The sequence below is a fragment of the Carcharhinus amblyrhynchos genome, chromosome 3, assembly GCF_965287045.1.
Source record: "Carcharhinus amblyrhynchos chromosome 3, sCarAmb.v2.hapA, whole genome shotgun sequence".
Taxonomy (NCBI): Eukaryota; Metazoa; Chordata; class Chondrichthyes; order Carcharhiniformes; family Carcharhinidae; genus Carcharhinus; species Carcharhinus amblyrhynchos.
The window spans coordinates 37,540,713-37,556,529 of NC_137326.1; the positions used below are offsets into that span (position 1 = coordinate 37,540,713).

At 41.9% G+C, this 15,817-nt stretch overlaps 1 protein-coding gene across 2 annotated transcripts in view; it reads left to right on the top strand.

The window, feature by feature from the left end:
- The window catches only part of slc25a26 (solute carrier family 25 member 26), a 217,984-nt gene that overhangs the window by 187,183 nt on the left and 14,984 nt on the right, over positions 1–15,817 (top strand). For both annotated transcript variants that reach the window (XM_080183332.1, XM_080183339.1), the window contains 3 exons: positions 1,441–1,510; positions 9,326–9,390; positions 11,736–11,809. In XM_080183332.1, the coding sequence (XP_080039458.1) occupies positions 1,441–1,510; positions 9,326–9,390; positions 11,736–11,809 (209 nt within the window). The remainder of the gene's footprint in view (positions 1–1,440; positions 1,511–9,325; positions 9,391–11,735; positions 11,810–15,817) is intronic.

The window sequence follows — 15,817 nt, forward strand, 5'->3', positions numbered from 1 at the left end:
ACATGGGGTTATGGTGATAGGGCCTGGGTGGGACTGTTGTCAGTGCAGACTTGATGGGCTGAATGACCACCTTCTGCACTGTAGGAATTCTGTGAAATTGAAGATTGGAAATCAGTCAATGTTTAATGTAGTTATTTTCTCCCATGTCCACCGACTACACTGCAAGGTGTGAGAGCACGTGAATGGGATCTATTGTCACACATTCCCTCACAGATTAAAAAAAAAGTATCTTATGGGATTTCTGGTATTCAAATGTTAAGTATTAGCTATCACAATTTCATATCATGCCTGTAGTCAGTGCATTAACAGAATTTTCCATTTTGATGTGAGGATTGAGGTATCCTCCTTTTCTGTTGTACCTCATGACCATCATTATACATGATGTGGGTATGCCGGCGTTGGACTGGCGTAAACACAGTAAAAAGTCTGACAACACCAGGTTTTAGTCCAACCTATTTATTTGATAGTAAACTCACAAGCTTTCGAGGGGTTACCCTCTTCGTCAGGTGAATGACGAAGAGGGTAACCCCTCGAAAGCTTGTGAGTTTACTATCAAATAAATAGGTTGGACTAAAACCTGGTGTTGTCAGACTTTTTACCATCATTATACATACAGCAATGGCTCAGAACATATTCCTTCTCTTGGCTCTTCTCCATTGTTGCCTACTCCATTGCTGGATAACCCAATGAGTCTCTTTTATCTTTGCTGTCGAGCAAATACTTTAGTTTCAGCATTGATATGAGTGCTCCTTCCCTTTACCTGCTGGACCCTATTCATCCCCAGCCAACTCTCCAGTGCCTGTCACTGCGCCACTTTCTGCTTGCTGGCCATTTCTGCTTCCTGGAACTCCCACTGCCCAAGCTTAGGAACCAACAACTTCCTGTCTGCATTGCCACGTAAACCTGCCTCTGCTCCATCCAGTGTCCACAGTAACCCAACCCAGCTCAGGAATGACTACAATCCACTCTCAACTCCTCAGAAACATGTCTTGACCTCGGCTTCCACCACCTCATACTCTGATCATTGTCATGGGGAACCTTTAATTTTGCAATATATATTGTAACATGGCAAATTTAACTTTTTTATGATGCCCACTGTTCCAACATTAATAAGTACAAGAGTGTTTTACGCTATCACAGTGGTCTGCTTAATGCTGAACAGTTAGAGTTGGAAAAACATCAGCGGCAGGCCATGCCTCTTTGTAAAGTTTGACCCTTGCTTTAATGCAAATGTATCCCGAAGAACATTTTCCCAAGCTGCCTCTTGTGTGAAAATACTTTTCAGTTCCTGGAGAAGTTGGATGTGTCACTTTGTGAAAAGCACAGAAATAGCCACACACTTTGTGAGCTAAGTTCCCATCATCTGAGCAAACCCATGGGTTTTCAAAGGGTCTGGAGTACAACAACTAATGTTATTTTCTTTTTCTTTTCAACTTACAGGCCGTGTGGTCATGGAAGCAAAATCACGTGGTTGATTCTTGGCAGGCTGCAGTGTGTGGAGCATTTGCAGGTGCAGAGGATTAAATACTACACTGGGAGGGCTAAAGAGAGGGAAAGGTGCCAAAAAGACTCAAGTTCACAGAAACAGCCTTCTGTAAATTCCAGCAGTTAATTTGGAAACAAAGTTCGTGTATGGGCGGGTCTGCAGCGCAGAAAAGGTTGAAGAGAAAGGTGCTTCAGTGAAGGACAAGCAATTCGTTCTTGACAAATTGGAGTTGTGGGAAAATAGATACCGTCAGCCGACCCTCCGTGTTTGGGCAAGGAGTATTTACAGATCTCTGGGTGACGCAGGACCTGCCCTGAATCCTCAGCTATGCAGCTGTCTGCTCCGAACTGTTCTTTAGGGGTTTAAAGTCCTATCAACAAGGGCCTGTGATTAACAGTTCATGTGACAAGTTTGACAGAGAAGCAGATTAATTAGCGTGAGGGGCACGGAGGTGCTGCTGCATGGACCTCGAGGGCTGAAGGCATTGCTATTTGTTGCACACACGAGGCTACAGGGCTCAAACACCTGGACTGTGCTTTGGAAATTGTTTGGTGCTGGGCTACTGTTAGATCCCTAGCAAAGGGCTTTTCTCAAGCTCCAATTTCTCTGCTGACATATTTTTGTGACTTGTTTATTTCTTTTTTAAGAAAAGGCTTTTTCTTTTAGCATAACAAGTATCTACTAGTCTGTTCAATGTCATTTGGTATTATAGAGCCAGCTGAACAAATCCTTTGCACGTCACTAAATGTAGGTTTGGTCAACACTGCTGTAGCTGCTCTACACATTTGTTGTTTGACAGAGGCACTTTTTAACTCATCCTATTCACAGCTGCCAGTTGCCCAATGACCATTTAATTGATGTTAAAGTTGGGTGAAATAAAGAGACAGCATAACATGCAACTTTTCACCCTCGCTCGCTGAAATGTTAAAATATTGCTCAATTCTTTATTTTTCCAGTGATGCAGAAACTAATATTTATCATTTGTTAACATGACTACCTTTGGTAATTTATTCAAAACTCTTAGTACTTGTTTTTAGTAAGAAAGGTTTCATGGAATAGAATCCCTACAGTGCAGAAGGAGACTTGCACTGACAACAATCCAGGCCCTATGCCTGTAACCCCATGCATTTACCCTGCTAATCCCCCGGATGCAAAGGGTCAGTTTACGATGGTTAATCAAACTTTGGAGTATGGGAGGAAACCGGGGCACCCGGAGCAAACCCACACAGACACGGGAAGAATGTACAAACTCCACACACACAGTCACCCGAGGCTGGAATTGAATCTGGGTCCCTGGTGCTGTGAGGCAGTAGTGCTAACCATTGTGCCACCCTAACATTTCACATTACTAAGTTAATGCTTTTATAAATTTATTTCTGAGTATTTGAAACCCTTCATCAGGGTGAAAATTCTGCTTGTATCACTCCCCTCAATGGCCTTGAAACCTTAGTTTCGAGCTCCTCCAACTTAATTCTTGTCGAAAGTGAATGAGTCCAATCTTCCTCAAGGTGAGGAATCTAAGGTTTCTAATCAAATTCTGATTTTTGTATGGGATCCTAAGGAGTATGTTTTACTGAGATTTCATGCATTGCATGTGACCATTCTGTCTGTTTTTCCAGAACAACTGTAATCATTAGTTTTGGTGCTAAATTCTGAAATTCCCAGGTGCTCACCTCAAAGCTGTGCACTTTAATTTGAATACTGAATTTAAGATTTGCTGTAAGGTTTCTTTCCTCTTTTGTGAGACATGGGCATCATTGGCTGACTAGCATTTATTGCCCATCCCAAGTTGCCTGGAGGCATTCGAGAGTCAACCCACATCGCTGTGGCTCGAAACACATCTAGGCCAGACCAGGTAAAGACAGCAGATTTCCTTTCCTAAAGGGAATTAGTGAACCAAATGGGTTTTTCCAACAATCAACAATGGTTTTATGAGCATCAGTAAATGCTTAATTCCAGATATTTTTTATTGAATTCAAGTTCCATCATCTGCCGTGGCGGGATTCGAATTACTGAGTTTCTGAATTAATAGTCGAGTAATAATACCACTTAACCATCGCCAGATCTTCAAGAGGCAACTACTTGGAAATAAATCTATTGGGATTATTTACTCGTACAGGGAGCTCAGATTATTTTCAGAAATGTCAGTACTTTGAACTTGAGAAAGTGTTTTGCTTTGATCCTGTTTTATATTACACTGGAGTGACCGATCTTACCTCAACCGCGAGAGGACTGACTATCCTCCAGTATTAATGTCAGAAATAAACTACTTTTTCGCGCTCAGTAATGTCCCTGATGAGCGATTCAGCCACTGGCCTGAACTCAAATATGTTTGATTTCAAATTAATAATTTAAACCCAGTATCGAGCATCTGCTAGCACAGACTATTGCCCAACACTCAGCACTGAGCTGCTTTTAGTGCACATTAACAAACTGAGTATGGTTGTTCCCTGTCAAAATTCATTATCTGACAAGCCTGGATGGTGCATAGAGGTTGCTTCACCGCTTAGCAAGTAATTTTAACACTTGACTTTTTCCTCAATAGAAAATATTAACTTTGAAATACCAAGTTGCCCTTAGCAAAATGTATACTGTAATTACCACGTTGTTAGCTCAAACACAAATAAACCTCTTGTAGCAAGACTGCAGGTCGCAAATGATCCAGCTCTGAGGGAGCTGACCACGGCTTGACTTTGACAACCCAAGTGTTTCATTCCAGCATTTAAAATAGGAATGCAGGCACGTTCATTTCTCCTTTGTTAGTTTTTTTTCTTTTGGGTGGTGGAACAGCTGGCGTTTCAGGGGGTATATAAAATGGATATCCCATGTTGCTGTCACTTGTTGTAGTTTTCCACATGAATGATCAGTGGAGGTAGCCGGTACTGTTCCAAGGAGCTGAGAATGTCCAGTTGCTCCACCACCGCTAACTGGATTAAAAAAAAGCATTAGTTGGCTTGAGACTTTCACCAGTTAATGACGTGCTGTGGTTGCCTATTCTTTGAGTCCAAAGATATGCGGGTTAGGTTGATTGACTGTGCTAAATTGACCCTAGTGTCAGGGAGATTAGCAGAGTATGTGCATGGGGTTGCGGGAATAGGACCTGGGTGGGACTGTGGTCGGTATCAACTTGCTGAGCCAAACGATCTCCTTATTTACTGTTGGGATTTTATGATTTACAGAATGTAACTTTACAGAATAGCTTTAAGTTGACAAAACATACTTCCGAGATTGGAGTACGCTGGAAGGGAAGATGTCAGGAGAGTGGCATTTTACAAATACAGGTTTATAAATTCTGTAAACCTGACCTCCAGGAGAGTTGGTTAAATCTGTCTGTTCGTCATGGGGGCTGTAAGTGAACACTAAATCAATAAAGTTGTGAACTGTCAAATACTGAAAACTGGGATTGGCAACACAGCCCAATTGTATCAAAATTGCAAATAATGTGATTATCCTTCTTGTGAACCTATGATTCTTTTAAAGTGCTATAATAGATAATAGTCCTGATGTTCTTCAGTGTAATGTGGATATTAAATAGATGGATGTAACTTTTTTAAATGAATGGCATAGCAAACTGGACAAGAAGCAACTAGAACGTTTCCTTATAATTGTTGTGTTTTTCAACAAGCAGTACATAGAACATAGAACATAGAACATTACAGCGCAGAACAGGCCCTTCGGCCCACGATGTTGCGCCGACCAGTTACAAAAACAATGACCCACTAGCCTATACCAATCCCTTTTCGTCCATAAACCTATCCAGAGATCTCTTAAACGCCCCCAAACTAGACGCATTTACAACTGCAGCAGGCAGGGCATTCCAATCCCTCACCACCCGCTGGGTAAAGAACCTACCCCTGACATCCGTCCTGTAGCTACCCCCCCTTAATTTAAAGCCATGCCCCCTCGTGCTAGCTTTCTCCATCCGAGGAAAAAGGCTATCACTATCCACCCTATCTAAACCTCTAATCATCTTATATGTTTCAATAAGATCCCCTCTTAGCCGCCTTCTTTCCAACGAAAACAACCCTAGATCCCTCAGTCTCTCCTCATAGGACCTCCCCACCATACCAGGCAACATCCTAGTAAACCTCCTCTGCACCCTCTCCAACGCCTCCACATCCTTCTTGTAATGCGGGGACCAGAACTGCACACAGTACTCCAAGTGCGGCCGCACTAGAGTAGTGTACAGTTGCAACATTACACTGCGACTATCAGCCAGTGCTGCAAACCAGGCATGGAGCTGATTTGGAGTTCATGATGAAGGTTAATAAACACTTGAAATCTGAAGTGTTTCAGAACACTGAAATTCTTGGAGTTTTCACTAGTATTCATTAGAAAATAAGTTTGACCTTGTGAAGTTGCAAATGGTCCTTGGGTCAGTCGAGTCAATAGGAGGTGGATTGGTTCTGTTATGTTGCTGGTGCAGAATGGCTTTGTGTTCAACAGAAACTTCAGGTGTGTCATTTTGAATTTGCACTGCGGAAAACATTGGTACATAGGAATGAGGAGCAGAAGCAGGCAAATTCACCCCTTTGAGCCTGCTCCACTATTCAATCAGATCATGGCTGATCTCTCCCTGGTCTCAAATCCATCGTCCCACCTGTTTCCCATATCCCCTTAGCCCTTTTTTTCAGAAAAATAGCTATGTCCTTGGAACCATTCAACAATGTGTTTGATTATTTAAAGTTTTTGAAATGAAGGAAATACTCCAGCGATGTGTTTTCTATGTATGTCAGTCTTTTCTTTCCCTCTGTTTTTTTTTGAGTTTTCTTTTTGTCTTTCATGTCTTTGTTATTCCTTCCTTTAGTGAGAACTCAAAGGAGCAAAAGATCTATCAGACATGCCTATTTTTATGGAGCAAAGTTTTGAAAATACTAACTATTTGCTTTCATGTTAAGTTGCGGAGATGCCGGCGTTGGACTGGGACAAGCACAGTAAGAAGTCTCACAATACCAGGTTAAAGTCCAACAGGTTTATTTGGTAGTACAAGCCACAAGCTTTCAGAGCACTGCCCCTTCATCAGGTGAGCAGGAGTTGTGTTCACAAACAAATTGAGTTTGTATCTATATGTGCCCTGTTAGTGAACACAACTCCCACTCACCTGATGAAGGGGCAGTGCTCCGAAAGCTCGTGGCTTGAGCTACCAAATAAATCTGTTGGACTTTAACCTGGTGTTGTGAGACTTCTTACTGTTCATGTTAAGTAACAGTTATGGAGTATCCATGTTGGTGGCTTATGCTAAGTAAACTATCACATGGTGTCTATTTCATAACTCAAGTGGCGTGAGTGAGATGTGTTTCTTGTATGGGATGTAGGCGGCACTGGCTAGGTCAGCATTTATTGTCGATCTTGAGTTGCCCTTGAGAAGGTGGTGGTGAACTGCTTTGAGCTGCTGCAGTCCCTGAGGTGTAAGTACACCCACAATGCTGTCATAGAGGGATTTTGACTCAGCGTTAGTGAAGGAACAGCAATACCATAGAATCCCTGCAGTGCAGTGGGGGCCATTCAGCCCATTAAATTTGCACTGACAGAGTATCTTACCTAGGCCCTCTTTCCCCTACCCTATCCCCATAACCCCACACATTTATCATCTAAACTATACGTTTTGGGGCACTAAGGGGCAATTTTACCATGGCCAATCTTTGTGGGAGGAAATCCACAGAGACACAGGGAAAACATGTAAACTCCACAGACCTGAGGCCAGAATTGAACACGGGTTAACCACTGTGTCACTGTGCTAGATTAGAAATGAATAGTTAATTCTCTGTCATTCACAGATTCCTCGTGTTAATCTCTTTGTTGAATAATTCTCATTGAATTATTTTCCTTTGCACAATATAATTTAGTAACACGGGTTTCCTGAGGGTACTGATGAGGCTTATACTGACATCGTACAGATCGGTCCAAGTTGTCACCAAAGATCTGTCAACAGAACTTTTACAAAATAAATTAGAAGAGACTTTTTTTTATCCAAATCATAAATATAAGAGTGAAGAATGCATTTATGATTTCGCTACGTGTAATAAACAGAGCAAACCAGTAGCTCTCTTCCATGCGGTGAATTAGATGGAGGGTTAAGCTGCAATGCAAATCATAGAATCCCTACAGCGCAGAAGCAAGCCATTCAACCCATCGAGTCTGCACCAACCATAATCCCACCCAGACGCTATCTCCATAACCTCATGCATTTGCCCTACTGGTCCCCCTGACTCAATGGCACAATTTAGCGTCGCCAATCCACCTAACCTGCACATCTTTGATGTGAACTGCTCAGGCAGGAAAATGCAAAGCAGAAAATAATTATGCAATCACTCGATACTTCCAGTTTCTTCTGTTTTTCTGCTGCGCTTTAGTATTTAATAATTCCCCCAATTCGCTCTCAAATTTGTGGATGCTATCCATTGGCATCATCTCCCAGGCAATCTATTTTGTACATACATCAGCTTCCGTGTGAAGAAGCTGTTCAGCTTTTCTTTTCCAACCTTGAGTCCGTTCACCCAGTTGCAAAGCTTTGCTTTGGAGTTTTAGCTGCAAAATAGTTAGCAGCAACATAGTTGTAGTTGTGACCTTGTGAAATGGAAAGCTCAATTAAGCCATGAATTGTTTAGCAATAGAAGAGTGTGTTGGATTGTGAGTGGTTTCAGCTAAAGACAACTCTGGATAACTGAGCTGTATTGGCTTACGAAAAGAATGGAGACATAGAGATTTAGGTATAGAAAAATAGTGTGAAATGGTCTGATTGGATCCTACTGCAGTATCTGTTCCATGTCGGGAAGTTGATATTATTTCATACTGAAGTAGTATTGGACTAGATTGCTTTATTGGTTATTGTTTTATTTTTACTTTTGGTTTGCATAATTTATTCCTACAGATTTATCTCTAAACATTGTTTTATCTTGTTTCTCCTGCATCATAACCTATATTCCCACTGAGCTAAGCTAATCAGCTGCACTTGAATATCGCCAGGCCTATGGAGGAGCGAGAGACTGCTGAGAACACAGGCAGGTGTGGAATAAGCAGTTAATGCCCCAGTGGGCCAATTTTCAGAACCTGTTGCTTCAGCCACAACTGCTGCCAGTTCCCAACACCTGTCACTTTGAACACAAAACTTAATCAGTACATAAAAAACACACGCTGTTCTAATTGTATTTTTCTGGAGATCAGTCCTCTGACAAAGGGGAATCAATGTTCTAACACTGAACGACTCAGTGGATGCAGTGTTCTAACACTGCGTTGGGGTGGCACGATGGCACAGTGCCTCACAGCATCAGGGACCTGGATTTGATTCCCTGGGTCACTGTCTGTGTGGAGTTTGCGCATTGTCCCCATGTCTGTGTGGGTTTCCTCCAGGTGCTCCGGTTTCCCCCCACAGACCAAAGACATGCACGTTAGGTGGATTTGCCATGCTAAATTGCCCTTAAATGCTGGGGGGAGTAGCTAGGATAAATGCATGGGGTTATTGGGTTGGGATTGTGGTTAGTGCACACTCGATGGGCCGAATGACCTTCTCCTGCACTGTGGGATTCGATGTTATTTCAAAAGCAGAAGTCCCTACTCTCACCTGACGTAGCTTTTCCATTGGACTGAGTTTGCCAGCTCATTTGAGGGTGGGGATGTAAATTAGTTGGATGGAGTTTGTTGGCAATAGTTCATTTCCCCACGGGTTAGCTGAGGTCTACTTTGGCATTGGTTGACATTTCCACACGCTGGATCCTGTAGCTTCAACAGAAGGTTTGGGTGGGGCTGAAGTGGAAATAAATGTTTTAAAAAGTAATTTTTTTGCAAACTGAGAAGTTTTGTGACATTGATTAATGATTGACTTTTGTTTCCTCTTTTCAGGTGCATTTGCAGCTGCAGTTACCACTCCTCTTGATGTAGCAAAGACACGAATCATGCTGGCAAAGGTAAGATTGTGGATTAGTACTGCAGGAAAGCCAAAGGGTGGTGTTGCGTATTACTTGGGCTGATTCTTTTATTCTTTCATATGAAATAGGCAGCAGTTATTGTCCTGGAGAAGGTGGTGGTGAGCTGCCTTCTTGAGCTGCTGCAACCCATGTGGTGTAGGTACATCCTCAGTGCTGTTAGGGAGGGAGTTCCAGGATTTTGACCTGTAGACATTCTTGTAAGGAATGGTGACAAAATTTCCAAGTCAGGATGATGTGGAGATGCCGGCATTAGACTGGGGTGGACACAATAGGAAGCCTTACAACACCCAGGTTAAAGTCCAACAGGTTTATTTAAAAATCATGAACTTTTGGAGCACTGTTCCTTCATCAGGTGAGTGGAGAGGTACGTTTCACAAACATGACATATACAGACAAAGACTCAATTGCAAGATAATGGTTGGAATGCGAGTCTTTACAGGTAGTCAAGTATTTACAGGTATAGACAGTGCGAGTGGAGAGAAGGATAATCACAGGTTAAAAAGTTGTGAATTGTCTCAAGTCAGGACAGTTAGTAGGATTTTGCAAGCCCAGGCCAGATGGTGGGGGTTACATGTAGTGTGACATGACCCCATGATCCCGGTTGAGGCCATCCTCATGCGTGCGGAATTTGGCTATCAGTTTCTGCTTGGCGATTCTGCATTGTGTGTCTTGAAGGCTGCGTTGGAGACCGCTTCCTCGAAAAGATTTGCATTCCAACCATTATCTTGCAATTGTGTCTTTGTCTATATGTGCTGTGTGTGAAACCTACCCTCCACTCACTGGATGACAGAGCAGTGCTCCGAAAGGGTATGATTCCAAATAAACTTGTTGGACTTTAACCTGGTGATGTGAGACTTCTTACCAAATCAGGGTGGATTGTGGCTTGAAGGGTAATTTTCAGGTGGTGATGTTCTTGTGCATTTGATGCCCTTGTCCTGGGTTGTTGACGTCGTGGATTTGGAAGGTGCTGTTGAAAGAGCCTTGGTGAATTGCTGCAGTGCATCTTGTAGATAATACACATTGCTGTCACTGTATTGGTGGTGCAGGGGGGAATGTTTTTTGTGGAAGGGATGCCCACCAAGTGGGCTGCTTCATGTTGGATGGTGTCAGTCTTCTTGAGTGTTGCTGGAGCCGCACTCATCCAGGCAAGTGGAAGGTATTCCATTAGACTCTTGATTGTGCCTTGTTGATGGTGGAATGGCTTTGAGGAGACAGGAGATAAGTTACTTGCTGCAAAATCCTCAGTCTCTGACCTGTTCTTGTAGCCACAGTATTTATATGGATGGTCCGGTTTAATTTCTGGCAAATGGTAACCCCCTGGATGATGATGGTAGGGATTCAGTGATGGTAATACTTCTGATGGTCATTGCCTGGCACTTGAGGTTGGAATGTTACTTACTACTTATCAGCCCAAGCCTGAATGTTGTCTAGGTCTTGCTGAATGTGGACACGGACTGCTCCAGTATATGAGGAGGAGCAAATGGTACTGAACATTGTGCAGTAATCAGAAAACATCCCATTCTTCTGATGGGAGCAAGGTCACTGAAAAAGCCTCGGCCACAACTCTGAATAACTCCTGTAATGACTTCCTGAGATTGAGATGGTTAATTTCCAACAGCTTCTTTTGTACTTTGACTCCAACCAGTGATAAGTTCTTCCCATTGACACCAATTTTGCTGGGGCTCCTTGATGCCACACAAAACCAAACGTTGTCAAGGGCAGTCACTCCCATGTCACCTCTAGAGATCAGCTCTTTTGTCCATATTTGAATTGACGCTCTAATGAGGCCAGGAGCTGAGTGACCCTGGCAGAACCCAAACTAAGCATTATTGAGCAGGCTTTTTTGCTGATTAAGTGCAGCATGATAACTGCAGATGACACCTCCCACCTCCCAGGGAAAGTAGACTAATGGAGCAGCAGTTGACCGGGATGGATTTGTCCTGCGTTTTGTGGACAGAGCATACGGGGCAATTTTCCACATTCCTGGGGAGAGGTACTGGAGCTTGGCGAGCCCAAGTCTTCATTATTACAGATGGTCCAACATCTTTTATAACTTTAGTCTGACTGAATTAAAAATATAGCACCCATTAGTTTTGTGAAATAAGATGTTGAGTCCCAACAAATAAAAGATGTAAGCCAGGCCATTAAAACACAATTGTATTGTGATAAATTTCAGTAAATACTTTGAACAGTCTTTTTTTCTGATACAAAGTTTACAACTGTGTGGAGTAAATTAGTTTTAATGAAGGTTAGGGTGTCATTTAACATTCTTTCAAAACTAATGCTCCTTCTCAAAATCTGATCTGTGCTGTTCTTTAATACAGGCAGACAGCACCACTGCTACTGGAAAGGTGTTACCAGTCTTGTGCAGCATCTGGAAGACGCAAGGGATTTCCGGGTAAGGTTTTTTCACCTTAAGGAACCACAACAGAGCTGGCCAACATGATACTTGTATTCCTTTAGAGAAACTAATCCCTCAGTATTTTTATGGAACTTGCTTGCAAGGAACAAAGCAATTCAGATCAGACAACCACTGTACATACCACCTAATTTTTGTGCTCCATTGAAGTCCTTTGAGTGTCAAATTGCCTGGGTTGTGAAAGCCCATTCCATTTCCACCACACTGGATGGTTAAAATTAAGAATTGGATTTCCTGGCTGTCAGTTAAGTAGCTTGACCTATTTTTTGCTATGTGTCCATCCAATGGTATTCAATGCTGTAGATTTTGTAGTAAACATAAGGTTGCGGGCAGCCACGGTTGTGCAGTTAATCAGGCAGAAACTTGCAGCAGTCACACATACGTAGATAAGAAATTAGGAGTAGCCCTGCGCCTCTGAAAGCTTTTCTCTGAAGATATCTCACCGAGTGACTTGACATTGGAACATGGAATGGCATGAAGTTGCGACACTTAGTCACTGAACAACACAGGATAACTTAGATCTCGCTCATCCAAGTGTTGGTGATTTATTTTCATGGACTTTCCACTCCTTTAGTCACATTTCCAACATTAATCAATCGGGGTCATCAGGCATGATCCACCCTTTACAAATTCATGCTAGCCCTCTTCAGTCAGCTGAAGGTTTTAAAGTTACTCTGTATTTGATTGCTGACTTAAATAGCTTCCTTGTAACAAATATTAGGCTAACCAGGCTATATTTTCCCCCCTCTCACCTTTCTTAAAAGGGAGCCTGTGGCCTAGTGGTATTATCACTCAACTATTAATGCAGAAACTCAGCTAATGTTCTGAAGACCTGGCTTCGAATCCCGCCATGGCAGATAGTGGAATTTGAATTCCATTGTTGGAAAAACCCATCTGATCCTTTGTGGAAGGAAATCTGCCATCCTTACCCAGTCTAGCCTACAGGTGTCTCCAGAACCATAGCAATGTGGTTGACTCTCAACTGCCGTTGGGCAATAAATGCTGGCCAGCCAGTGATACCCATGTCCCATGAATGAATAAAAACACATCAAAGTGAGATAATTGTAACTTCAGGATGACGTACATTGAATGAAAAATTTTAAAATCAGCTGGCATTCTGTGGTCAACTTGATGTTCCAGTATCCATGGCAAGTGCATCTATAGCTGTGTGTGGTTCTGTTAAAGTCTGAAATTTTTCTCATTCATCCCCAAACAATACTGCATGCCAATGGCCTAGTCAGGACAGTGCACCTTAAATGGGTAAGCAATCTGAAGCTTACTGATGAGCATCTGCTGTGAGAGGTGGGAAGGTGGTCTGTGAAACTTAGATCTACGAATCTACTTCCCAGATCTCTGGATTTGGGTGAATATGGTTTCCCCTATGGTGAGAGTGTGTGCATGCTATGTTAGGGAAGCAGAAAGAGAGCTCCCTGTCTGGAGCTTTCAATAGTTTGGTTTGAGGACTCTCAAATACAGTGTTGCATTTCCAATGGTGTTTTAGCCCATCTGGCTGATGATAAAACACTATTAAAATTAGAATTAACATTGGGATCAGTATTTGTTATTGAAATAGTCATGTTAGGAATCAGTACCTTAGAAATACAGTTTTGTTGTAATGTGGCTTAAATTAATTACCACAGTTAAACATTGTTAAAGTTAGATGCCAAGCTAAAGATGGAGATAGTTGGAGGAGTGACCAAAGGTTTGGTCAAAAAAGCTGAGGGAGGAGGAAAGTTTGATTAGCTTAGGCCCTCTTTTACAAAGTAATTTTTGTTGGCAGTCAAATTAACTGGGAGTGAAATTAATTTACACTGGTGGTGAGAAATTGGTTGAAAGTGGATTAACAGTCCATTTCACACTGTGCCAGACTTCCTTTTGATGGGAAAATTGCTGCAACATATAAAAGAACTGCTTTATGGACAAGAAAACACAGCTGTTTCTTTTGTACCGCCTCTGAATATTATCTTCTTTCCAACATCCATTAAAGATTTAACAACAGTTACCAACAATTGCAAGATCCCTATAGTATTGAAAGCTTGGATCTGACAAATACATGCATCCATTACATTTAAGCACACGTATGTGACTTGCATGGACAAAATTGTGTGCAAACCTTTTGTTCTCTTTTTTGTAATTAAAGCCCTAACTTGTTTTTAGGTTAGACATGCAGATTGTGCAATGTTTTTCTCCATACAAATGGAAACCATCTCAGCCTTTTGAGTTCCTTTCCCAGCAACAGCCTCTTTCTAGTTTTTCTCCTGATAGCCTTTTAATAAATTGGAAGTGGTGTAAAACAGGTTTTGATGCCAGTAGAAAGACAGTGCAGTTTAAAAACAACTGAGGGAGTAGAAATAATTGCATCTCCAAAGATTGCTAGCAAATTAACCATTATCCAGATCCAGATGCAGTATGCACCTTTTGGGAAAAAAAGAGTGACTTACATTTATATAGTACTTTTCACAACCACGTTTAAGTACTTTTTGACGTATTGAAGGAAACGCAACAGCTTATTTATGCTTAGCAAATCCCTCTAAACAGCAAGGTAATAATAATCAGTTTTTCTTGTGATATTGACTGAGGGAGAAATATTGGCCAGGCCACTGGAGGCAACTCCACTGTTCCTCTTTGAAATAATGACATGAGATATTTTATATCCGCTAGCACAGGCAGACAGAGCCTTGGTTTGACATCTCACCCAGCTGATGGCACCTCTGACAGGGCAATTCTCCCTCAGTACCTCACTGGGAGTATCGGCTTTAATTATTGTGCTTAAGCCCTGGAGTGGGACTTGAATCTGGTGATTCAGAGGCAAGTGCGTTGCCAACTGAGCCAAGGCTTTATTAAAAAGTCTCTACCCTTGTAATCAATTATATGAATCACTGACGCGTGCAAATGTTTTATATAATGCGTGGACATTTTCATGTTGCACACGATTTTCTCGAACAAAAAGTACCCAAGCACAATTAGTTGGGAGTGACACATTGTGGTGTAGCATGTTCAGACCATTTAAGGCAACAGCACTTGTAAACTATTTATCTTTTCTTCTGTCAATTGGTAATTGCACATCCACGAGACCTTATTGTCTCCAATAGTTTTATTTTTTCTCATAGATATGTATCCAGCTAACTCGCCCAACCCCTCCCCACCCTCCCCCCGATACAAATGCACACTCAAAATATGGAAATAGGCATTAGTTTGGTCACTGCAGAAATAGAGGGGTCTTTGTTGATTTCACCAGAGACACCTGGGCGAGAGGCCAAAATATGAAAGGGAAATGGAAGTGTAGGAAATGAACATCCAAGCTTTTTTGCCTTCACAGACCTTTTAGGTTCATATCGTACAGTCTCGTGGGTCACATATAAATAAAACAGCAGGAAAAAAATAACTTTTTCAATTTGCTGTTTGTTCAGTAGTGGGTCCCCTGCTTTATGACCTGTTGATATTTCATGAACGTAATCCTGGAGCCAATCGGGCCCAAGTAACTGAGATTTTCCAGTGCAACAGCTGTGTCATTTCAGCTCTGATGAATGTACTGAATGTAAGATTTTGATTATATTGTACAGGTATTTTTTTAATACACAATGAGGGCTGTACTTTGAAACAAAATGACTTCCCCTTGATGTTCTTTCTCCTTTGAGTATTTGTCATGACAGTTCACTGGGCTGGGTTCAAAAACCCGTCACTGAGGCTCGGGTGAGCTTTGTGGTTTGTATCACTTAATGTCACCCAGATGGAAAACTAAATAAATTAATTCTGACAGGAAAAGTTTACCAAGAACTGATTTTTATGATCATGTAAGTGTCAGTACAACAATTTTTAATGGTGTTGTTTACTTCAGCTCTTACTCTTTCTGGCCAGTTCTGGTGTCACTAAGTCTCAAAGAAAAATGTTGAATTCTTTGTCGTCACCAACTAGCCAAAATGCATCCTGAAATCACGTTGTTGCAATCTTGATAAATAGCCCCTCCCAAATTGAGTGGCCTTATCG